Source organism: Oncorhynchus clarkii, chromosome 17 (assembly GCF_045791955.1).
Source record: "Oncorhynchus clarkii lewisi isolate Uvic-CL-2024 chromosome 17, UVic_Ocla_1.0, whole genome shotgun sequence".
In the NCBI taxonomy this organism is placed as follows: Eukaryota; Metazoa; Chordata; class Actinopteri; order Salmoniformes; family Salmonidae; genus Oncorhynchus; species Oncorhynchus clarkii.
Genome location: NC_092163.1, coordinates 797,098 through 822,543, shown reverse-complemented (window position 1 = coordinate 822,543; position 25,446 = coordinate 797,098). Strand labels below are relative to the sequence as shown.

General features: G+C 46.1%; 2 protein-coding genes across 2 annotated transcripts; both read left to right on the top strand.

Annotated features, from left to right (window-relative positions):
* The first annotated feature begins 5,852 nt into the window (after positions 1 to 5,852).
* Positions 5,853 to 9,969, top strand: LOC139370025 (actin, cytoplasmic 1-like). The gene is made up of 6 exons (XM_071109318.1): positions 5,853 to 5,959; positions 7,172 to 7,296; positions 7,608 to 7,847; positions 8,386 to 8,824; positions 8,937 to 9,118; positions 9,260 to 9,969. The coding sequence occupies exons 2-6, from the start codon at positions 7,174 to 7,176 to the stop codon at positions 9,401 to 9,403; spliced, it is 1,128 nt and encodes a 375-aa protein (XP_070965419.1). The 5' UTR covers positions 5,853 to 5,959; positions 7,172 to 7,173; the 3' UTR covers positions 9,404 to 9,969.
* Positions 9,970 to 11,578: 1,609 nt separating this feature from the next.
* Positions 11,579 to 24,590, top strand: LOC139370022 (F-box/LRR-repeat protein 18-like). The gene is made up of 7 exons (XM_071109315.1): positions 11,579 to 11,878; positions 15,541 to 15,744; positions 15,938 to 16,323; positions 16,594 to 16,693; positions 16,778 to 17,859; positions 20,069 to 20,287; positions 24,053 to 24,590. Exons 1-7 carry the CDS (start codon positions 11,819 to 11,821, stop codon positions 24,207 to 24,209), a joined length of 2,208 nt encoding a protein of 735 aa, XP_070965416.1. The 5' UTR covers positions 11,579 to 11,818; the 3' UTR covers positions 24,210 to 24,590.
* The last annotated feature ends 856 nt before the right edge of the window (positions 24,591 to 25,446 follow it).

The window sequence follows — 25,446 nt, the reverse complement described above, 5'->3', positions numbered from 1 at the left end:
ATAAACCCCAGGAAGAGTAGCTGCTGCTTGACAGGAACTAATGGGGATCCATAATAAACTCCAGGAAGAGTAGCTGCTGCCTTGACAGGAACTCATGGGGATCCATAATAAACCCCAGGAAGAGTAGCTGCTGCCTTGACAGGAACTAATGGGGATCCATAATAAACCCCAGGAAGAGGAGCTGCTGCCTTGGCAGGAACTAATGGGGATCCATAATAAACCCCAGGAAGAGTAGCTGCTGCCTTGGCAGGAACTAATGGGGATCCATAATAAACCCCAGGAAGAGGAGCTGCTGCCTTGGCAGGAACTAATGGGGATCCATAATAAACCCCAGGAAGAGTAGCTGCTGCCTTGGCAGGAACTAATGGGGATCCATAATAAACCCCAGGAAGAGTAGCTGCTGCATTGGCAGGAACTAATGGGGATCCATAATAAACCCCAGGAAGAGTAGCTGCTGCCTTGGCAGGAACTAATGGGGATCCATAATAAACCCCAGGAAGAGTAGCTGCTGCCTTGGCAGGAACTAATGGGGATCCATAATAAACCCCAGGAAGAGTAGCTGCTGCCTTGGCAGGAACTAATGGGGATCCATAATAAACCCCAGGAAGAGTAGCTGCTGTCTTGGCAGGAACTAATGGGGATCCATAATAAACCCCAGGAAGAGTAGCTGTGGCCTTGGCAGGAACTAATGGGGATCCATAATAAACCCCAGGAAGAGTAGCTGCTGCCTTGACAGGAACTAATGGGGATCCATAATAAACTCCAGGAAGAGTAGCTGCTGCCTTGACAGGAACTCGTGGGGATCCATAATAAACCCCAGGAAGAGTAGCTGCTGCCTTGGCAGGAACTAATGGGGATCCATAATAAAATCCAGGAAGAGTAGCTGCTGCCTTGGCAGGAACTAATGGGGATCCATAATAAACCCCAGGAAGAGTAGCTGCTGCCTTGGCAGGAACTAATTGGGATCCATAATAAACCCCAGGAAGAGTAGCTGCTGCCTTGGCAGGAAATAATGGGGATCCCTAATAAAAATACAAAATAGAAATGTAATATCCCTTGGAGCATGGTGAAGTTACAATGTCCTCCAAAATCAAGGTTTCACAATTAATGGCACCCTTTAAAGACGATTGTAAATAACATCTACCAAAATTAAACCTAGGAAATTAAATTCCACTTATTTAAGTTCATCTAAGGAACTATATTGAGCCATTTACATCACTTCCTGTTTCACTAGGGTGTTAAAAATGAGGTAACACTTCAACACCATGAAGAAGACGAAAGAACCGTTTAAAAAGAGACAGATGTTCGTGGGACATTCGTAGCCTTGGTAACGGCCACAAGAAGATACACAAACGATTGAATAAACCACTGATCACAAAATTAAAACAATATGGAACAGTTTGAAAACCTCACGCGTTTGAGGACGCTGCACGGCATCAGTTTGGTATCAGTGACATCACCGTAACTAAGGCCAGGATGTTGTGACTCATTCATACCTGTATGACCAGATGGATCCATGCTGACTGTACCTGTACCCCAGGTGAGTCACACAGACAGGATCCACAGGTACAGCCCACACCTCTCTACATCACCACGATAACCAGGGCTGTGGATGAGAGGCATAGCCCAGAGAGCAAGCACACACACACCACAGTGATATCCCTAGCAGGGGGGTGACAACACACACCACAGTGATATCCCTAGCAGGGGGGGGGGGGTGACAACACACACCACAGTGATATCCCTAGCAGGGGGGTGACAACACACACCACAATGATATCCCTAGCAGGGTGGTGATAAGTGACTCTCAGCTGCCTGTACAACTATACCAGCTATCAGCAGCTCTGTGTGTGGGTGAAACAGGATGGTAGGTGGATGTGTCAGACAGGATGGTGTGGATGAGTCAGACAGGATGGTGTGGATGAGTGTCAGACAGGATGGTGTGGATGAGTCAGACAGGATGGTGTGGATGAGTCAGACAGGATGGTGTGGATGAGTCAGACAGGATGGTGTGGATGAATCAGACAGGATGGTAAGTGGATGAATCAGACAGGATGGTGTGGATGAGTGTCAGACAGGATCGTGTGGATGAGTCAGACAGGATGGTGTGGATGAGTCAGACAGGATGGTGTGGATGAATCAGACAGGATGGTGTGGATGAATCAGACAGGATGGTGTGGATGAGTCAGACAGGGTGGTGTGTATGAATCAACAGGATGGTGTGGATGTGTCAGACAGGGTGGTGTGGATGAATCAGACAGGATGGTGTGGATGAGTCAGACAGGATGGTGTGGATGAGTCAGACAGGATGGTGTGGAAGTGTGTCAGACAGGATGATGTGGATGTGTCAGACAGGATGGTGTGGATGTGTCAGACAGGGTGGTGTGGATGAATCAGACAGAATGGTGTGGATGAGTCAGACAGGATGGTGTGGATGTGTCAGACAGGATGGTGTGGATGTGTCAGACAGGATGGTGTGGATGAGTCAGATAGGATGGTGTGGATGTGTGTCAGACAGGATGGTGTGGATGTGTCAGACAGGATGGTGTGGATGTGTCAGACAGGATGGTGTGGATGAGTCAGACAGGATGGTGTGGATGTGTTAGACAGGATGGTGTGGATGTGTGTCAGACAGGATGGTGTGTGGTGTGGATTTGTCAGACAGAAGGGTGTGGATGAGTCAGACAGGATGGTGTGTGGTGTGGATGTGTCAGACAGGATGGTGTGGATGTGTCAGACAGGATGGTGGGGATGTGTCAGACAGGATGGTGTGGATGTGAGTCAGACAGGATGGTGTGGATGTGTGTCAGACAGGATGGTGTGGATGTGTCAGACAGGATGGTGTGGATGTGAGTCAGACAGGATGGTGTGGATGTGTCAGACAGGATGGTGTGGATGTGTCAGACAGGATGGTGTGGATGTGTCAGACAGGATGGTGTGGATGTGTCAGACAGGATGGTGTGGATGTGTCAGACAGGATGGTGTGGATGAGTCAGACAGGATGGTGTGGATGTGTCAGACAGGATGGTGTGGATGTGTCAGACATGATGGTGTGGATGAGTCAGACAGGATGGTGTGGATGAGTCAGACAGGATGGTGTGTGGTGTGGATGTGTCATACAGGATGGTGTGGATGTGTCAGACAGGATGGTGTGGATGTGTCAGACAGGATGGTGTGGATGTGTCAGACAGGATGGTGTGGATGAGTCAGACAGGATGGTGTGGATGTGAGTCAGACAGGATGGTGTGGATGTGTCAGACAGGATGGTGTGGATGTGTCAGACAGGATGGTGTGTGGTGTTGATGTGTCAGACAGGATGGTGTGGATGTGTCAGACAGGATGGTATGGATGAGTCAGACAGGATGGTGTGGATGTGAGTCAGACAGGATGGTGTGGATGTGTCAGACAGGATGGTGTGGATGTGTCAGACAGGATGGTGTGGATGAGTCAGACAGGATGTTGTGGATGTGTCAGACAGGATGGTGTGGATGTGTCAGACAGGATGGTGTGGATGTGTGGATGTGTTAGACAGGATGGTGTGGATGTGTCAGACAGGATGGTGTGGATGTGTGAGCCTCATGTTCATTTTGTTACTCTGTTGCTCTAATTACCTCTGACCTCATCCTACTGCACAACAAGCCCTCTGTACTCAAGGTGGGACTATTCCTGTAATGATTTATTCACCCCTGACCCCTGACCCCATCCTACCATAAGCCCTCTACTAATGGTGGGGCCAGTACTGTAATGATTTTAGTGAACAACGACAGTGCAGCTCCCTTCGTGGGTCTATAGTATGGGTTGTGTGTTGTCTCAGTCTAGTGGGGGTTGTGTGTTGTCTCAGTCTAGTGGGGGTTGTGTGTTGTCTCAGTCTAGTAGGGGTTGTGTGTTGTCTCAGTCTAGTAGGGGTTGTGTGTTGTCTCAGTCTAGTGGGGGTTGTGTGTTGTCTCAGTCTAGTAGGGGTTGTGTGTTGTCTCAGTCTAGTGGGGGTTGTGTGTTGTCTCAGTCTAGTGGGGGTTGTGTGTTGTCTCAGTCTAGTGGGGGTTGTGTGTTGTCTCAGTCTAGTAGGGGTTGTGTGTTGTCTCAGTCTAGTAGGGGTTGTGTGTTGTGTGTTGTCTCAGTCTAGTGGGTGTTGTGTGTTGTCTCAGTCTAGTAGGGGTTGTGAGTGGTCTCAGTCTAGTAGGGGTTGTGTGTTGTCTCAGTCTAGTGGGGGTTGTGTGTTGTCTCAGTCTAGTAGGGGTTGTGTGTTGTCTCAGTCTAGTGGGGGTTGTGTGTTGTCTCAGTCTAGTAGGGGTTGTGTGTTGTCTCAGTCTAGTGGGGGTTGTGTGTTGTCTCAGTCTAGTAGGGGTTGTGTGTTGTGTGTTGTCTCAGTCTAGTGGGTGTTGTGTGTTGTCTCAGTCTAGTAGGGGTTGTGAGTGGTCTCAGTCTAGTAGGGGTTGTGTGTTGTCTCAGTCTAGTGGGGGTTGTGTGTTGTCTCAGTCTAGTAGGGGTTGTGTGTTGTCTCAGTCTAGTAGGGGTTGTGAGTGGTCTCAGTCTAGTAGGGGTTGTGAGTGGTCTCAGTCTAGTAGGGGTTGTGTGTTGTCTCAGTCCAGTGGGGGTTGTGTGTTGTCTCAGTCTAATGGGGGTTGTGTGTTGTCTCAGTCTAGTAGGGGTTGTGAGTTGTCTCAGTCTAGTGGGGGTTGTGTGTTGTCTCAGTCTAGTAGGGGTTGTGAGTGGTCTCAGTCTAGTAGGGGTTGTGTGTTGTCTCAGTCTAGTGGGGGTTGTGTGTTGTCTCAGTCTAATGGGGGTTGTGTGTTGTCTCAGTCTAGTAGGGGTTGTGTGTTGTCTCAGTCTAGTGGGGGTTGTGTGTTGTCTCAGTCTAGTAGGGGTTGTGAGTGGTCTCAGTCTAGTAGGGGATGTGTGTTATCTCAGTCTAGTGGGGGTTGTGTGTTGTCTCAGTCTAGTAGGGGTTGTGTGTTGTCTCAGTCTATTAGGGGATGCGTGTTGTCTCAGTCTAGTAGGGGTTGTGTGTTGTCTCAGTCTAGTAGGGGTTGTGTGTTGTCTCAGTCTAATGGGGATGTGTGTTGTCTCAGTCTAGTAGGGGATGTGTGTTGTCTCAGTCTAGTAGGGGTTGTGTGTTGTCTCAGTCTAGTAGGGGTTGTGAGTGGTCTCAGTCTAATGGGGGTTGTGAGTGGTCTCAGTCTAGTGAGGGATGTGTGTTGTCTCATGCTAGTAGGGGATGTGGGCTCTGTTTTTAACACCGGTTAAGCTAATTATCAGGCTAGCGGGCAGCGGGCCTAACGACCCTGGGCCTCTGGAATGTCAGTATATACACCACAAAGATTTACACTGACTCAAATTACACCAACACCATTCCTCACATGTTAGCTGGACCTTGCATTGTCCCCGCATCACGACCTGACTACAGTTACCTTGTAGCTGTAACATTGAATCTTTAAGTAGGTTACCAATACAAAACCTACTTCCATTTCAAAGGAAGAACCCACTCTACGTCAGATATCTAACTTTAACTATCGCCTTAGTTTAACCATAATCACGGTGGCCATGACAGAAACTATTGATAATACATAAATTATGCCAATCGTTGAATACGATGACACCTATCCTAATCAATGACCTTGTAATGTTAGCTAGGACGTTATATTGTGTATAGTAGTTAATAACGTTATATTAATTAAAGGGCCTACACTTTATTTTGCCTCCTTTTGAAACAAGTGCTGTCAATGCAGAGGCCCAGTGTGGCACAATGCGTTCAATCCGAGTGGATGCGCCCTCGACCAATCAGGAGCAGCCCTGCAGAAAGTTTGCCTTATATGGATAGAGGGGGGTTGCGACGTATACGGATATAAAACCCGGAGCCTTGGCAACACTTCCTCATTACGCTTCTCACTGCGCAGGAAGAAGGGAGAATAGAGACAGTTTATCTGATTAACACCGGTAACTTTTCCCCACCAAAACACAGGTAAGAGCTGTAATACTGTGTTTTTAAAATGTTATTCATGTTTAATTGTTAAATTTCAACGTAGACAACTAGTTAAGTAAGTTATCTGGTTAACTTGTATCGTTTTCAGTGAATGCTCCTATCTAGCTGTCGTCGGTCAGTTTACACAGGGTTTTAAATATTTTTTTTCTGAATGTTTTAAAATGTAATTTATATATATTTGATTTATCTAGCTCAACATCTGAGTGGGTGTGTTAACCGGGGTCTGTCGTATCGTTGGCATTTAGTGTAAATTTAAAGTAGTTTAATGGTAGGTCTCCCCCACTGTTGAAATGACCTGCTACCGGTTGTACAAAACATTTTGACCGTTTCCCCAATAATGGAGATTGACTTGTTTAAAACTCGCCCTGTTGAGAGGTTAAGGATATCTGTTAAAGTTCACATGCATTAGTCAGGCTGTTGACTCGTTTTTAAAAGTGAGGTAATTGACTTCCTATGTGTCAATGATTATGTTGAGTAACTTGTTGAGTATTTTTATGACTATTTGGCTCAGATTAGTCAGTGCTTTTTGGAGGTCAATGTGTCTTTTTTTTAATAGGAAACATTTCACACGTTACAAGCCTAAAACATATGGGCATTTAGTGTGATCTGAAAGCACGGAAACCTCTCCCTGTGTAACCATATTCAGGATAGCTGTGACCTAGCCTGGGTTATTGTCTGGCTGTTTATCCCGGACCAGGGAGTGGCCTCTCCTTGTGTAACCTTATTCAGGATAGCTGTGACCTAGCCTGGGTTATTGTCTGGCTGTTTATCCCGGACCAGGGAGTGGCCTCTGTCAGACCAACACATGTCAGGGGACGCTCCATCTATTGCCTTATATGGCGACGCCTCGGCCGAAAACACACAGCCTTTTGTCTAGAGGCGCTGTCTGGGTGCGAGTCATCAACTCCGTTTATTTCTACTCTCTCTAGTTTTACAACTTAACTACACGACTAACCTTTATGCTGAACCTTAAATTAAGCCTCAAAAGCCACTTTAGTTCATGCATTTTTACGATAAAGCAAATTGACTGGTTGTGTAAACGCTGTGGGTGAATGGTCTGGACTGTTGCTGTTCAGCGCCACCTAGCGGTCATTCACCGATAGTACACTAGCTCAACTCAATAGTGACAGGCAGGCGGCGCACCCCGGTAAAGACGTCAGTCTCATTTCTGTCTTTTTCTTCCCGGTGCAGAAATGGAAGATGAAATCGCCGCCCTGGTCGTTGATAACGGCTCCGGTATGTGCAAGGCCGGTTTCGCAGGAGATGATGCTCCTCGGGCTGTGTTCCCCTCCATCGTGGGTCGCCCCAGACATCAGGTAATATTTAACTCGGCTATTTAACTGAAATATACCAACTTTATCTGCTATACTGAATGTGAAAACTGTTACATTGCTATTGGAACTAATGTTTGTCACCATTTGACTATGTCTCTAGTCAACATTACACTGACTGCATTGTGTAGTAGTACACTAGTATGGTTCCCTGTAGAATATTATAACATGTAATTTAATGTTCTGTTGCTATGCAACATTAACGTTAAGGTCCGTTCCAATCAACATCATTAATACTGTAGATCAGCCTTAACATTCCGTGGAGTACGTTGTCACTGACCTGAGTGTGTCTCCAGGGAGTGATGGTTGGGATGGGCCAGAAGGACAGCTATGTGGGAGACGAGGCTCAGAGCAAGAGGGGCATCCTGACTCTGAAGTACCCCATCGAGCACGGCATCGTCACCAACTGGGACGACATGGAGAAGATCTGGCATCACACCTTCTACAACGAGCTGAGGGTGGCTCCAGAGGAGCACCCCGTCCTGCTCACCGAGGCCCCCCTCAACCCCAAAGCCAACAGGGAGAAGATGACTCAGGTAATGTCCCTCTCCTCCACCTTTACTGGTTAGTTCTGCCCTCTCTTCTTCCTTTACTGTTCAGTTCTGCCCCATCTCCTCCACTGTTCAGTTCTGCCCTCTCCCCTTCCTTTCCTCTCCTCCAGGCCCTCTGTCCTTACAGCTGATCTGTCACCCCTCTGGAAGCTCCAGGTCTCTTCTGCCTCTCTGCACCCTGCTGACTGCTGGACTGACTAGATTAACCTGTAGGGCCGCCTAGATTAACCTGTAGGGCCGCCTAGATTAACCTGTAGGGCCGTGCTGTGAATGCGCTACTCTAGTGGTTTATATTGACGTTACATAATGTAGGAATGGCTGCTGTGTTTCTTCACTAATGACCGTTTCCCTCTAACTCACTGGTCAGCATGTTCTACTGGGTGCTGTGACTCCTGTCTCTACTGTAGTCCTCCAGCACTGTGACTCACTGGTCAGCATGTTCTACTGGGTGCTGTGACTCCTGTCTCTACTGTAGTCCTCCAGCACTGTGACTCACGTCCCCCTTCTCCTCTCTCGTCTCCAGATCATGTTTGAGACCTTCAACACCCCTGCCATGTACGTGGCCATCCAGGCCGTGTTGTCCCTGTACGCCTCTGGCCGTACCACCGGTATCGTCATGGACTCCGGTGACGGCGTGACCCACACAGTACCCATCTACGAGGGCTACGCTCTGCCCCACGCCATCCTGCGTCTGGATCTGGCCGGCCGCGACCTCACAGACTACCTGATGAAGATCCTGACGGAGCGCGGCTACAGCTTCACCACCACGGCCGAGAGGGAAATCGTACGAGACATCAAGGAGAAGCTGTGCTACGTGGCGCTGGACTTTGAGCAGGAGATGGGCACCGCTGCCTCCTCTTCCTCTCTGGAGAAGAGCTACGAGCTGCCTGACGGACAGGTCATCACCATCGGCAACGAGAGGTTCCGCTGCCCAGAGGCCCTCTTCCAGCCCTCCTTCCTCGGTGAGTCTCTTAACTAACCTCTCTGGATCAGCTGATCCGTGTCCATCTGGCAGCCATCTTGTGTTGCGGTTGCCCCGTAGTGACGGCCATTTTGTCTCCTCTCTCTCTCCAGGTATGGAGTCTTGCGGTATCCACGAGACCACCTTCAACTCCATCATGAAGTGTGACGTGGACATCCGTAAGGACCTGTACGCCAACACGGTGCTGTCCGGAGGAACCACCATGTACCCCGGCATCGCTGACCGGATGCAGAAGGAGATCACCTCTCTGGCCCCCTCCACCATGAAGATCAAGGTGACTAAATAAACCAAGTCCACGTCTCTGAACCATTGGTCTGCTTCCTCCTGTAGTTAGCAGCATTACCTGATGCTACAACTACAGTGTGAAGGTCTGTACTCATGTTAATGTGTTCCCCCTCCCCCGTCTCTCCTCCAGATCATCGCCCCTCCAGAGCGTAAATACTCTGTCTGGATCGGAGGCTCCATCTTGGCTTCTCTCTCCACCTTCCAGCAGATGTGGATCAGCAAGCAGGAGTACGACGAGTCTGGTCCCTCCATCGTCCACCGTAAATGCTTCTAAACAACCCGACCCGTACAGACTCTCTCCTCCTTCCCATTCCAATGAAGACTCTGAGTCGGTGTTGCCTGTCAGATCTCCCCCTCCACTGGCGTGTCTTCTCCTGCTGTCGGTCTGTCTGAGAGCCTCCCTGTTTGGCTGGATGGACAGGATGTGATGTCGTCGTTGTCTGACGGTCATGACTCTCCACATGTCCTGTTAGTTACAGTCTAATGTTTATGTTCCACCACCTTATTGACCTCTATGGAGGTGTTGCTGTCCACCCCTATCCCCTACCTAGTGCGCTAGTGACCAGGGCCCATAGGGATCTAGTGCATTACCTAGGGGATAGGGCTGTATTTGGGGCTTTGTGTGGAGGGGGGAAAGCTTAATGTAAATGATTTAATTGATATAAAAACAATATTGTTTTTGTATTTTCTGTCTTATCGATACATGGTCCAGTTTGTTGTTATGCAAGAAGAGGTTTGACCATTCTGAGAGGTGTTCCTCTCTCTGGGGGGGTGTAGGGTGGGGCAGGGGGCTCCTGTTGTGGACCAACACAACTAATAAAGTGCACATGTCTATTGAAATGGTTGTTCTCTCTTCTGCCTTCCTCCATGTCTATTGAAATGGTTGTTCTTCTGCCTTCCTCCACGTCTATTGAAATGGGTGTTCTTCTGCCTTCCTCCATGGTGTTGATCCGGTTGTACTGGGTACCGTCTGTTTTGGTAACATCCCGCTCCTTCTGCCTTCCTGCCCTGTGAAGTACAGCGACAGAATTCACAACATGGTCTGTTATTAGTGTTCTCCCTGTACACCAAGTCAGAACCGTAGGAGAAATGAAGGCTCTTACAATATTACACTTCTCACAAACAGGTTATAGTCAAGTAAAGAACCAAGTCAGAACAGTAGGCCAAATTATTAGGGTGAGGCACATGGGCTACTAACCGCTTCCTACACAACACACTTAGTATTACTTAGCTACAGTATACAGATCTCCCTGCATATTACATTTCTGCAGCAGACGAGACCTTTTCGGATGAAATTTCAGAGTGTTTCCCCAGTCGTAGCTTGTTTTCCCCAGTTGTCTTGAACTCACTAAAGTCAGATTTTGAAGTTAACAGTTTTGAACGTGGCACAAATCATCCCGACTGCATCACATCCGGCTGTGATTGGGAGTCGCATAGGGTGGCAAATTATTGGCCCAGCGTTGGCCGGGGTAGGCCGTCATTGTAAATACGAAGTTGTTCTTAACTGACTTGCCTAGTTAAATTAAATTCATTGACAGCATGGCCAATGTTGAATGTTTAATTTTATAATAGGAAAAGAGACCCTTATTCTTAGAAATGAATAGCAGGCTAATGCTTGCAGTTAGCTACTGATTCCTTCCAAGGGGATTTTTGCGATTTCCAGCTTGTGTGATGTTAATGGTCGATGAGCACCGATACATTTTATCTATGTTCTCATTTATCTCATGACAAGGATTTGCCAGTAGATTGTCGACTTCATAACTGCTAGCTAAGATTGTGAAAGTATGACATCAGTCCAATCAAAGCTACTGTAGATATAACATGATTTGTCATCTGTGGCCAATGACCCGGAGCCTTCTTGGATGGGCACTTCTAATGTAACTCTATGGCAGCACCCAAGGGGCTTGAATTTTCGAGCTCTACCCTTGGACTTGGCGGTGACGTTGTGTCCCTATGAGTGACAGAACACTGAGCCAATTACAGCGCAATGCTCCTATGTCTTTTGCTGGCTCTCCCCACCACCACAGGAAGCACTGAGCTAGTCTGAAACACCTGCATGTTGGAGCTGCCTTACTCTAGAAAACAGAGACCATGTTTGTATGCGGCTTTATTAACTCAATTATATATATTTTACATTGTTTGCAAACTGATATGTGACACGTATTAATGACAAAATAACATAACAAACAGGCAAGGCCCCCCCCCCCCCCAAAAAAAAACCCACATGTGGGGCTCAAAACAGGGACCTGCCCTGAATGATGGGGCGTCACTGGCGATCCCCATTCTGTCACAGACCCCATAATGGCTACATAATAGATACACAGATGTCACACCTTTCCATCTCTAATGAGCAAGACAGACAAGATATGATCTTTCCTCTTAAATAGGAACTTGTTTCCCATAATGAAAACATTAACAATAATTGCCAATTGAGGCCCTAAAGGAGAATTGAAGTCATTTGTTTATTTTATTAGCTAGTATGAACCATTTTGGAGTGAAATTACATTCGTTTTTTTTTATAGGGAAGACAACCCTCTCTGGGGAAGACTTTGTAGGTGCGACTTCCGGAAAATGTTCCGTTCTCAATGTTCCGGTGAAACGCAGCGTTTTACTTCCGGTCGTTCCTGTCACATGAAGCTAGTTCTCTGCTGGTAGACATGCACTGATTAAAAACACACACAAAAAAACTATGACTTCGTCTGTTAACGGAAGAGTATTGGATGAAGATATGGACAATCAAATTGTACAGGTTGGTTAGAATAACCAGTGTAACGTTAGTAAAACTAGCTGGTTTACTGTTAGCTGTCTACCGGTGTTAGCTTGTTAGCTATCTACTCTGGCGCTGTCTTGTCAGCGAACTCAATGTCTGATTTTATTTCATTTTTATCGGTTGTCAAATGGAAATAAAGGCATTGCGTGAGTATGATATTTGGGTGAAAGTGTGCTTTTGATAGCCGGTAACTAGCTATTCGGCTTAATCAGGCTGGTAATACGCAATTCATGTTCAATGTATAAGTTAGTTACAGTCTGAAACGACACGTGAAAATGTTCCTTAATAGAGATCTGATCTGGTAGGTATATTACATGACTAAAAGTATGTGGATACCTGCTCGTCGATGGGCATTATTATGGAGTTGGTCCCCCTTTGCTATAACAGCCTCCACTCTTCTGGGAAGGCTTTCCACTAGATGTAGGAACATTGCTGCTATAACAGCCTCCACTCTTCTGGGAAGGCTTTCCACTAGATGTAGGAACATTGCTGCTATAACAGCCTCCACTCTTCTGGGAAGGCTTTCCGCTAGATGTTGGGACATAGCTGCTGGGACTTTCTTCCATTCAGGTCGGGCAATGATGTTGGGCTATTAAGGCCTTGCCCTCAGTCGGCGTTCCAATTCCAAAGGTGCGTTGGGGTTGAGGTCAGGGCTTTTCTAAGTTCTTCTACAGCGATATCGACAAACCGTTTCTGTTTGGACCTCGCTTTGTTCACGGAGGAACATTGTCATGTTGAAACAGGAGAGGACCTTCCCCAAACTGTTGCCACAAAGTTGGATGCACAGAATCGTCTAGAATGTCATAGTATGCTGTGTAAATGCCTTGACATTTAAAAAGGGATTAAATTAGACTTTTACAACCATCTTTTCAAAATGAAAGAAATGGAACATTATCCAAATTTAAGATCTATAGCACCTTTGTCAGCTTTTACAGCTGTGAATCATTTTTACTTTCTTCAAACTCTTAGGGCACCACATCCATAGTCAGTAAATCTGGTTGGGGATCATCGATGGACAGCGAAATTCAAACCTTGTCTCAGGTGTAAAAAAAAAAAAAATAATAATAATTGAGCAAATTTGTCAGGACTGAGACTACTCAGGAACACTCAACATGTTTTGGAAAGCCGTTCTTGCAGAATAAAAAAAAAAAACATTGGTTCGATTTTCAGAAGACTGAAGTGGGTTTTGCTCTAACTTTTTTACCTGCGCTTTGTTCATTTCTTTTGTTCCTGACAAACTTCCCAGGTGACAAGCATACCCATAACATGATGCTGCCGCCACCATTTTTATATTTAAGTGTGGACTTTCTATAGACGCTGTACCTTTTGGCTCTAAAAAAGTAAACGATAATAACAATAACTAAAAGTTGGGTGAACAAAACTTTCCTGTGGATGTTTTGTGAAAACTTTCGAGCCGCTGAAGGACAACCACAAAGACAACCTGTAGAGTTGTACATGCATTTTTATTCATCATTCTCTTCGCTTGAAAGGAACATTTACATGACATTGCATTAGTGTCAGGCTGTATGTACCAATGACTTGTGTATTACAGCCTGATTTAATCAAGACTAGCAGCTAGCCAACTGTCACACCACGGGCTAGCTAGACTTGTGTATTACAGCCTGATTTAATCAAGACTAGTAGCTAGCCAACTGTCACACCACGGGCTAGCTAGACTTGTGTATTACAGCCTGATTTAATCAAGACTAGCAGCTAGCCAACTGTCACACCACGGGCTAGCTAGACTTGTGTATTACAGCCTGATTTAATCAAGACTAGTAGCTAGCCAACTGTCACACCACGGGCTAGCTAGACTTGTGTATTACAGCCTGATTTAATCAAGACTAGTAGCTAGCCAACTGTCACACCGCGGGCTTGCTAGACTTGTGAAGGTGGCCCAATATTAGCCCAAGAATGGACTGTTAAAGAAATATAAAGTGCCTTTGGAAAGTATTCAGCCCCCATGATTTTGGGGCGACAGGTGCCTAGTGGTTAGAGTGTAGAGGAGGTAGGTAGTCTAGTGGTTAGAGTGTAGAGGAGGTAGGTAGTCTAGTGGTTAGAGTGTAGAGGAGGTAGGTAGTCTAGTGGTTAGAGTGTAGAGGAGGTAGGTAGTCTAGTGGTTAGAGTGTAGAGGAGGTAGGTAGTCTAGTGGTTAGAGTGTAGAGGAGGCAGGTAGCCTAGTGGTTAGAGTGTAGAGGAGGTAGGTAGTCTAGTGGTTAGAGTGTAGAGGAGGTAGGTAGTCTAGTGGTTAGAGTGTAGAGGAGGTAGGTAGTCTAGTGGTTAGAGTGTAGAGGAGGCAGGTAGCCTAGTGGTTAGAGTGTAGAGGAAGTAGGTAGTCTAGTGGTTAGAGTGTAGAGGAGGTAGGTAGTCTAGTGGTTAGAGTGTAGAGGAGGTAGGTAGCCTAGTGGTTAGAGTGTAGAGGAGGCAGGTAGCCTAGTGGTTAGAGTGTAGAGGAGGCAGGTAGCCTAGTGGTTAGAGTGTAGAGGAGGCAGGTAGCCTAGTGGTTAGAGTGTAGAGGAGGTAGGTAGTCTAGTGGTTAGAGTGTAGAGGAGGTAGGAAGTCTAGTGGTTAGAGTGTAGAGGAGGCAGGTAGCCTAGTGGTTAGAGTGTAGAGGAGGTAGGTAGTCTAGTGGTTAGAGCGTTTGGCCAGTAACCGAAAGGTTGCTAGATCGAATCCCCGAGCTGACAAGGTAGAAATCTGTTGTTCTGCCCCTGAACAAGGCAGTTAACCCACTGTTCCTAGGCTGTCATTGTAAATAAGAATTTGTTCTTTAACTGACTTGCCTAGTTAAATAAAGGTAAAATAATAAATAAAAACATGACGTTTAGATTGAGTACTTGACTGCCAGAGCCAGTCTACCTCTGAATATAACATAAGATCCTATCCTATCCTATTTAACCTTTATTTAACTAGGCAAGACAGTTAAGAACAAATGATTATTGACAATGACGGCCTACACCGGCCGAACCCGGAAGACGTTGTGTCGCCGCCCTGTGGGACTCCCAATCACGGCCTACACCGGCCAAACCCGGAAGACGTTGTGTCGCCGCCCTGTGGGACTCCCAATCACGGCCTACACCGGCCAAACCCGGAAGACGTTGTGTCGCCGCCCTGTGGGACTCCCAATCACGGCCTACACCGGCCAAACCCGGAAGACGTTGTGTCGCCGCTCTGTGGGACTCCCAATCACGGCCTACACCGGCCAAACCCGGAAGACGTTGTGTCGCTGCCCTATGGGACTCCCAATGACGGCCTACACCGGCCGAACCCGGAAGACGCTGTGTCGCCGCCCTATGGGACTCCCAATCACGGCCGGATGTGATGCAGCCTGGATTCGAACCGGGGACGACAGATGCAGTGCCTTCGACCGCTGCGCCACTCGGGAGCCCTGATTCAGTGATTTCAGTTCTACATATCCTCAGAGGGTAGAGGGAACTCGTATCAGCGATTTTTAAATTCTACATATCCTCAGAGGATAGAGGGAACCAGTCAAAACAGCTCATCAAGTCTGTCAGTGAATACTAGGTAGAACTGTAATTCTGTCTCTCATTCTGTCTCTCTCCCTCTCTGTCTCTCTCCCTCTCTCTCTGTCTCTCTCCCTCTCTCTCTGTCTCTCTCTTTCTTTTTTTTTTCTTCCCCAGGCTGTGTGTGTAGAGGATGGGATAGGGGTGGTGTCGGGGTCGATCGGGATGTCAGACTTCTCCGATGAGATCTTGTTAAGTATCCTGCGCTATGTCTCGACCTCTGACCTCGTGAATAACGTTTCCCGGACCTGCCGCAAGCTACACACTCTCTGCTATGACAAGACACTGCTGACCACGGTCACACTGTCTGAAGAATACACGGTAACACACACACACACACACACACACACACACACACACGCTCTGCTATGACAAGACACTGCTGACCACGGTCACACTGTCTGAAGAATACACGGTAACACAAACACACACACACACACACACGCTCATACACACACACACACACACACTGCAACAAATAATTTTATCTTAATTCTCTGACTTCCCTCTTCAGGCAGATGACGGAGCTATTCGCCAGGTGCTGAAGCATCTATCCAATCACGTGCAGTCCCTCAGCCTTAGCGGCTGTTATTGGCTGTCGGGTTCTACCATCGACCGCCTGATTCGCTGTCGCTCCCTGTTGCGTCTGGACCTATCAGGTTGTCGCGTCACCTCCCTGCGTCTGTCCCGCCTCCTCTCATCCCTCCCCATCCTCCGATCTCTCGCTTTTGACGTATCGCCTGGCTTCGATTCCGCCCAGCTGAGTGGGGAGGCCCGTGATTCGCTGTCTCGGCTTTCGGCGCTGAGACAGACGGTCCTGACGCCCAGTTACGGGGTCGTTCCCTGCTGCTCCAGCCTCTTCAGTCTGCAGCTGCAGCTGGACATACCTGACGTCACCAGGTGGCACCTTTCAACTGAAACCTCTCTGGTTTGACTGTGTGTTTATAATGTGTGTGTTTATAGTGTGTGTGTTTATAATGTGTGTGTTTATAATGTGTGTGTTTATAATGTGTGTGTGTTTATAGTGTGTGTGTTTATAATGTGTGTGTTTATAATGTGTGTGTGTTTATAATGTGTGTGTTTTATAATGTGTGTGTGTTTATAATGTGTGTGTTTATAATGTGTGTGTGTTTATAATGTGTGTGTGTATGTGTGTGTGTGTGTGTTTAGGGAGGGTACCAGTATGTGTTGCCAATTGATGATGGGTCAGAGCAGTGTTCCTCACTACCAACAGCTGGAGGAGTTTACTGCCTGTCTGGCACCTGGAGAGGTAAGGTCAGGGTGTTTATAATGTGTGTGTGTTTATAATGTGTGTGTGTTTATAATGTGTGTGTGTGTGTGTGTGTGTGTGTAGGTGAACCAGACTCTCCTCCTCCTCTACCTCGCTGTGTTCAGTGTTCGTGTTCCGGAGCGTCTCCGCTCCTTCCTGGTTTCAGTTCCTGGTCCGAACCCCGCCCACTGGCCTGCTGCGTCCTCATTGGCCCATAGCCTCGTTCAGCATGGCGACCTGGAAGCCCTGCAGTTGCCTCGCTCCTGGTTGGACGCCACGTCGCTAGGACGGGTCCTTCTTAGCAACGCTCCCAAGCACCTGAACTTCTCCCGTTGCCCCACGTTACGACAAACTGTCATCCAATCGCTGACTGGCACTGGAGTGAGAGACTCGACGCGATTGGTCAGCCTGAATCTTAGTGGTATAGGCCACACCTCCAATTATCCAGAGTGCAGTAGAGCGCGGGGAGAGGAGGAGCTTGTTGCCGAGGCGATGAGCCGGCTGGTTATTTGCTGTCCCAATCTGTCACACCTCAACCTGTTACACACACACTATCACCATGACAACGCACACACACCTGGGCTGGAGGCCAACACACACCTGTGTACCAGCCTGTCCAAACTCACACACCTCCGTTCTCTGGCGCTGCCCGCGTGCGCCCTGTCGGACGGGTCACACACACCGTCCCCTTCCCCCTCCCCCTCCTCTCTGCTGCTGGGACTGAGGAAGCCGTCCCGCGTGGGGCTCCAGACCTACAGGCCAGGCTCCGGGGACTCTCTCCCCAGGGAGGGCACCTCTGGGCTGGGTACCCTGCTTGCCGGCTGCCCCTGTCTGGAGGTTCTGGAGATAACAGGACCGGGCTTCATCTCCGCACTGCCGCGTCTTGAGCCCTGTGCCAGGGTGTGTGTGGATCAGAGGACGTGTGTGAACGCTCGCGGGGTGGGGGACACGCACGTTGCGGCTCTCCGGGGGTTCCGGGGGCTGCGGAGGCTGACGCTGGCGGGGCTGCCGGGGGTCCTGAAGGGGACTGGGCTGGTACAGGTGGCTGAGCACTGCCGGGACCTACAGGCATTATCTCTGGCCAACCTGGGGTCTTTAAAGACCTGGAACTACAGCGCCTCCCTGCTGGACACACTGAGGAACTGCACCCAGCTCACACAGCTACGGTGAGACTACATACACACTGAGGAACTGCACCCAGCTCACACAGCTACGGTGAGACTACATACACACTGAGGAACTGCACACAAGTATTACTATATTATAATATTATATTACTACAATATTATAATTTTCATTATTTTTATATATATATATATATATATATATATATACACATCAACAGGCCTTTCTGATCTTTACTAGCTACAAACTGTTCTATATATTATATACACAATATATACATTACATATACACATTATATACATTATATATACTATTATATACACATTATATACATTATATATACTATTATATACACACTATATTCATTATATATACTATTATATACATTATACACATTAAATACATTATACACTTTATATATACATAGACATTATATACATTATATACACATTATACACATTATATATACTATTATATATATTTACATTATATATATTATACATTATATTTGCATTATATACTAATACATTATATATATTATACATTATATTTACATACATTATATATACTATTATGTACATTATATATACTATTATACATGCATTATACACATTATATACATTATACACATTATATATTTACCTTACATTTACATTATACATTATATACATAATACACATTATATATACTATTATACACTCATTATGCACATTATATACATTATACACATTATATATATACATTATATATTTACATTACATTTACATTATACATTATATACATTATATATACTATTATGTACATTATATATACTATTATACATTATATATCAACAGGCCTTTCTGTTCTTAATTAGCCACAAATTGCTATACACATTATACACATTAAAGAGGAGTGGGAGGCCCCGGTGCACAACTGAGCAAGAGGACAAGTACATTAGAGTGTCTCGTTTGAGAAACGTCCTCAACTGGCAGCTACATTAAATAGTACTCGCAAAACACCAGTCTCAACGTCAACAGTGAAGAGGCGACTCCGGGATGCTGGCCTTCTTGACAGAGTTCCTCTGTCCAGTCTCAACGTCAACAGTGAAGAGGCGACTCCGGGATGCTGGCCTTCTAGGCAGAGTTCCTCTGTCCAGTCTCAACGTCAACAGTGAAGAGGCGACTCCGGGATGCTGGCCTTCTAGCCCATCTTAATCTTTTCTTTTTATTGGCCAGTCTGAGATAAGGCTTTGTCTTTGCAACTCTGCCTAGAAGGCCAGCATCCCGGAGTCGCCTCTTCACTGTTGACGTTGAGACTGGACAGAGGAACTCTGTCTAGAAGGCCAGCATCCCGGAGTCGCCTCTTCACTGTTGACGTTGAGACTGGTGTTTTGCGAGTACTATTTAATGTAGCTGCCAGGTTTTAACAACTGCACTTAAAGAAACTTTTAAAGTTCTTGAAATTTTCCGGATGGACTGACCTTCATGTCTTAAAGTAATGATGGACTGTCGTTTCTCTTTGCTTATTTGCTTATTTGAGCTGTTCTTGCCATTAATATGGACTTCTTCTGTATACCACCCCTACCTTGTCACAACACAACTGATTGGCTCAAACGCATTAAGAAGGAAAGAAATTCCACATGAACTTTTAATAAGGCACACCTGTTAACTGAAATGCATTCCAGGTGACTACCTCACGAAGCTGGTTGAGAGAGTGCCAAGAGTGTGCAAAGCTGTCATCAAGGCAAAGTTATCAAGACAAAGGGTGGCTACTTTGAAGAATCTCAAATATAAAATATATTTTTGATTTGTTTTACACTTTTTTGGTTACTACATGATTCCATATGTGTTATTTCATAGTTCTGATGTCTTCACTATTATTCTACAGATGTAGTAAATAGTAAAAATAAAGAAAAACCCTGGAATGAGTAGGTGTTCTAGAACCCTGGAATGAGTAGGTGTTCTAGAACCCTGGAATGAGTAGGTGTTCTAGAACCCTGGAATGAGTAGGTGTTCTAGAACCCTGGAATGAGTAGGTGTTCTAGAACCCTGGAATGAGTAGGTGTTCTAGAACCCTGGAATGAGTAGGTGTTCTAGAACCCTGGAATGAGTAGGTGTTCTAGAACCCTGGAATGAGTAGGTGTTCTAAAACCCTGGAATGAGTAGGCGTTCTAGAACCCTGGAATGAGTAGGCGTTCTAGAACCCTGGAATGAGGAGGTGTGTCCAAACTGTTGACTGGTACTGTATATAATGTGTGTTTGTGGGTAGGTTGGAGCAGCCCTACCTAGTGTGTAACGGTGCATTCTGGGAGGCGTTGTCATGTTGTTCTCGTCTCCGCCGCCTCTGTCTCATCTCGCGGAACGGAACCTTCCACCCCGCTGCCGTGGTTACCTTCATGGAGTGTTGCCGTGACGTCATGGTGTGTCACATGTTCTTGGGCGGAACTCTGGTGGCGTGTCGGACGCTACAGAAAACACTGCTAGACCGGTGAGTCTGTCTGTCTGGTGGTGAGTCTGTCTCTCTGTCTCTGTCTGTCTGACTGGTGGTGAGTCTGTCTCTCTGTCTGGTGGGTCTGTCTCTCTGTCTGGTGGGGAGTCTGTCTGTCTCTCTGTCTGGTGGTGAGTCTGTCTCTCTGTCTGGTGAGTCTGTCTCTCTGACTGGTGAGTCTGTCTGTCTGTCTGGTGAGTCTGTCTGTCTGTCTCTCTGTCTGGTGAGTCTGTCTCTCTGTCTGGTGGGGAGTCTGTCTGTCTCTCTGTCTGGTGGGGAGTCTCTCTGTCTGTCTGTGTGTTTGACCGGTGAGTCGGTCTCTGTCTGTCTGACTGTCTGGTGGGGAGTCTGTCTCTCTGTCTGGAGAGTCTGTCTCTCTGTCTGACTGGTGGTGAGTCTGTCTGTCTGACTGGGGAGTCTGTCTTTCTGTCTGACTGGTGGTGAGTCTGTCTCTCTGTCTGGCCGGTGGGGAGTCTGTCTCTCTGTCTGGCCGGTGGGGAGTCTGTCTGTCTGATCGGTGAGTCTGTCTCTCTGTCTGGCCGGTGGGGAGTCTGGCTCTCTTTCTGTCTGGTGGGGAGTCTGTCTCTCTGTCTGGGGAGTCTGTCTCTCTGTCTGACTGGTGGTGAGTCTGTCTGTCTGACTGGTGGTGAGTCTGTCTCTCTGTCTGACTGGTGGTGAGTCTGTCTCTCTGTCTGGCTGGTGGGGAGTCTGTCTCTCTGTCTGGCTGGTGGGGAGTCTGTCTCTCTGTCTGGCCGGTGGGGAGTCTGTCTCTCTGTCTGGCCGGTGGGGAGTCTGTCTCTGTCTGGCCGGTGGGGAGTCTGGCTCTCTGTCTGGCCGGTGGGGAGTCTGGCTCTCTGTCTGGCCGGTGGGGAGTCTGGCTCTCTGTCTGGCCGGTGGGGAGTCTGGCTCTCTGTCTGGCCGGTGGGGAGTCTGGCTCTCTGTCTGGCCGGTGGGGAGTCTGGCTCTCTGTCTGGCCGGTGGGGAGTCTGGCTCTCTGTCTGGCCGGTGGGGAGTCTGGCTCTCTGTCTGGCCGGTGGGGAGTCTGGCTCTCTGTCTGACCGGTGGGGAGTAGGTCTCTCTGTCTGGCCGGTGGGGAGTCTGTCTCTCTGTCTGGCCGGTGGGGAGTCTGTCTCTCTGTCTGTTCGGTGCGGAGTCTGTCTCTCTGTCTGGCCGGTGGGGAGTCTGTCTGTCTGTCTGATCGGTGAGTCTGTCTCTCTGTCTGGCCGGTGGGAAGTCTGTAAGTCTCTCGGTCTGTTCGGTGAGTCTGTCAGTCAAATTCTCTCAACAGAAAAGGATGACATCAATGGTAGGATAGTTCTATATACTGATAGTTCTATATAATGATAGTTCTATATACTGATAGTTCTATATAATGATAGTTCTATATGAGGATAGTTCTATATAATGATAGTTCTATATGAGGATAGTTCTATATAATGATTATATAATATTAGTTCTATATGAGGATACTTCTATATAATAATAGTTCTATATTATGATTATATGAGGATAGTTCTATATGAGGATAGTTCTCTATGAGGATAGTTCTATATGAGGGTAGTTCTATATGAGGGTAGTTTTATATGAGGGTCGTTTTATATGAGGGTCGTTTTATATGAGGGTCGTTTTATATGAGGGTCGTTTTATATGAGGGTCGTTTTATATGAGGGTAGTTTTATATGAGGGTAGTTTTATATGAGGGTAGTTTTATATGAGGGTAGTTTTATATGGGGGTAGTTTTATATGGGGGTAGTTCTATATGAGGGTAGTTCTATATGAGGGTAGTTCTATATGAGGGTAGTTCTATATGAGGATTATATACGGGTAGTTCTATATGAGGATTATATACCGATAGTTCTATATGAGGATAGTTCTATATGAGGATAGTTCTCTATGAGGATAGTTCAATGTGAGGATAGTTCTATATACCGATAGTTCTATATAAGGATTATATAATGATAGTTCTATATGAGGGTAGTTCTATATGAGGGTAGTTCTATATGAGGGTAGTTCTATATGAGGGTAGTTCTATATGAGGGTAGTTCTATATGAGGGTAGTTCTATATGAGGGTAGTTCTATATGAGGGTAGTTATACATAAGGATTATATACCGATAGTTCTATATGAGGATAGTTCTATATGAGGATAGTTCTATATGAGGATAGTTCTATATACCGATAGTTCTATATAAGGATTATATAATGATAGTTCTATATGAGGATAATTCTATATGAGGATAGTTCTATATGAGGATAGTTCTATATGAGGATAGTTCTATATGAGGATAGTTCTATATGAGGATAGTTCTATATAATGATAATATAATGATAGTTCTATATGAGGATAGTTCTATGTAATGATTATATAATGATCGTTCTATATGAGGATAGTTCTATATAATGATTATATAAGGATAGTTCTATATGAGGATAGTTCTATATAATTATAGTTCTATATGAGGATAGTTCTATATAAGGATAGTTCTATATGAGGATAGTTCTATATGAGGATAGTTCTATTTGAGGATAGTTCTATTTGAGGATAGTTCTATTTGAGGATAGTTCTATATAATGATAATATAATGATAGTTCTATATGAGGATAGCTCTATATAATGATAGTTCATCATATGAGGATAGTTCTATATGAGGATAGTTCTATATGAGGATAGCTCTATATAATGATAGTTCATCATATGAGGATAGTTCTTTTTAATGATAGTTTTATATAATGATAGTTCTATATGAGGATAGTTCTATATAATGATTATATAATGATAGTTCTATATAAGGATAGTTCTATTTGAGGATAGTTCTATTTGAGGATAGTTCTATTTGAGGATAGTTCTATTTGAGGATAGTTCTATATGAGGATAGTTGTATATAATGATAATTTAATGATAGTTCTATATGAGGATAGTTCTATATGAGGATAGTTCTATATGATGATAGTTCTATATAATGATAACATAATGATAGTTCTATATAATTATAGTTCTTTTTAATGATAGTTCTATATGAGGATAGTTCTCTATGAGGATAGTTCTCTATGAGGATAGTTCTCTATTAGGATAGTTCTATATAAGGATAGTTGTATATAAGGATAGTTCTATATGAGGATAGTTCTATATAATGAGAGTTCTATATGAGGATAATTCTATATAATGATAGTTCTATATAATGATAATATAATGATAGCTCTATATAATTATAGTTATTTTTAATGATAGTTCTATATGAGGATAGTTCTATATGAGGATAGTTCTATATGAGGATAGTTCTATATAATGATAGTTATATATAATGATAATATAATGATAGTTATATATAATTATAGTTCTTTTTAATGATAGTTCTATATGAGGATAGTTCTATATAATTATAGTTCTATATGAGGATAGTTCTATATGAGGATAGTTCTATATGAGGATAGCTCTATATGAGGATAGTTCTATATGAGGATAGCTCTATATGAGGATAGTTCTATATGAGGATAGCTCTATATGAGGATAGTTATATATGAGGATAGCTCTATATGAGGATAGTTATATATGAGGATAGTTATATATGAGGATAGTTCTATATAATTATAGTTCTATATAATTATAGTTCTATATGAGGGTAGTTCTATATGAGGGTAGTTCTATATGAGGGTAGTTCTATATGAGAGTAGTTCTATATGAGGGTAGTTCTATATGAGGGTAGTTCTATATGAGGATAGTTCTATATGAGGGTAGTTATATAATGAAGTCTTCTCCTTCCTCTAGGTTCTCTGTGGAGCGTCCGGCCCTCAGTGTAGTCATCTACCCTCTGCTCCATGAAGACCTTCCATTGGTCATCAGAGACATGCCCCTCCCACTGCTCGATCAACTGACCCTCTTCCAAAGCCGCGTTGCCCAGGCCCCGCCCTCGTTACAATTGTGACACCAGAGAGCAAAGAGGCAACTAGCCAATCAGAGCCCCTCATCACCATGGTGATGCCAGAAAGTGAAGAAGCATCTAGCCAATCAGAGCACCTCAGACCTCATCACCGTGGTGATGCCAGAGAGTGAAGAAGCATCTAGCCAATCACAGCCCCTCAGACTAGAGGTCTTCACGAGTTCAAAAGGTTGGACCTGTCCCGAACAGGACCTGGGACTGTCCCACCCGAACCCGAAGTGCATCAATTATTCTATTTAATATAGAGACTGAGGACAACTAGACCCTTTTCATATGGACATGGTTGGATCCAGACCCGATCTGAGTCAGGAAAAAAGAAAAGTCATATTTTTTAAACTACTTTATTAATCGAAGCCGATGAAGTGTGAGAGGAGGGAGAGAGACGTGCCTCTAGCAGGGAGGGAGAGAGACGTGCCTCTAGCAGGGAGGGAGAGAGACGTGCCTCTAGCAGGGAGGGAGAGAGACGTGCCTCTAGCAGGGAGGGAGAGAGACGTGCCTCTAGCAGGGAGGGAGAGAGACGTGCCTCTAGCAGGGAGGGAGAGAGACGTGCCTCTAGCAGGGAGGGAGAGAGAGAGACGTGCCTCTAGCAGGGAGGGAGAGAGAGGTGCCTCTAGCAGGGAGGGAGAGAGACGTGCCTCTAGCAGGGAGGGAGAGAGAGAGACGTGCCTCTAGCAGGGAGGGAGAGAGAGGTGCCTCTAGCAGGGAGGGAGAGAGAGAGACGTGCCTCTAGCAGGGAGGGAGAGAGAGGTGCCTCTAGCAGGGAGGGAGAGAGAGAGAGGTGCCTCTAGCAGGGAGGGAGAGAGAGAGAGGTGCCTCTAGCAGGGAGGGAGAGAGAGATGCCTCTAGCAGGGAGGGAGAGAGACGTGCCTCTAGCAGGGAGGGAGAGAGACGTGCCTCTAGCAGGGAGGGAGAGAGAGAGAGGTGCCTCTAGCAGGGAGAGAGAGAGAGGTGCCTCTAGCAGGGAGGGAGAGAGAGGTGCCTCTAGCAGGGAGGGAGAGAGACGTGCCTCTAGCAGGGAGGGAGAGAGACGTGCCTCTAGCAGGGAGGGAGAGAGACGTGCCTCTAGCAGGGAGGGAGAGAGACGTGCCTCTAGCAGGGAGGGAGAGAGACGTGCCTCTAGCAGGGAGGGAGAGAGAGAGACGTGCCTCTAGCAGGGAGGGAGAGAGACGTGCCTCTAGCAGGGAGGGAGAGAGAGAGACGTGCCTCTAGCAGGGAGGGAGAG

Excerpts from the sequence above, each read along its gene's own strand:
- LOC139370025 (XM_071109318.1), top strand. The coding sequence starts at position 7,174 with ATGGAAGATGAAATCGCCGCCCTGGTCGTTGATAACGGCTCCGGTATG. Across the intron at positions 7,297-7,607 it reads TGGGTCGCCCCAGACATCAG|GGAGTGATGGTTGGGATGGG; the intron begins GTAATATTTAAC and ends GTGTGTCTCCAG. Across the intron at positions 7,848-8,385 it reads ACAGGGAGAAGATGACTCAG|ATCATGTTTGAGACCTTCAA; the intron begins GTAATGTCCCTC and ends TCTCGTCTCCAG.
- LOC139370022 (XM_071109315.1), top strand. The coding sequence starts at position 11,819 with ATGACTTCGTCTGTTAACGGAAGAGTATTGGATGAAGATATGGACAAT. Across the intron at positions 11,879-15,540 it reads TGGACAATCAAATTGTACAG|GCTGTGTGTGTAGAGGATGG; the intron begins GTTGGTTAGAAT and ends TTTCTTCCCCAG. Across the intron at positions 16,324-16,593 it reads GACATACCTGACGTCACCAG|GGAGGGTACCAGTATGTGTT; the intron begins GTGGCACCTTTC and ends GTGTGTGTTTAG.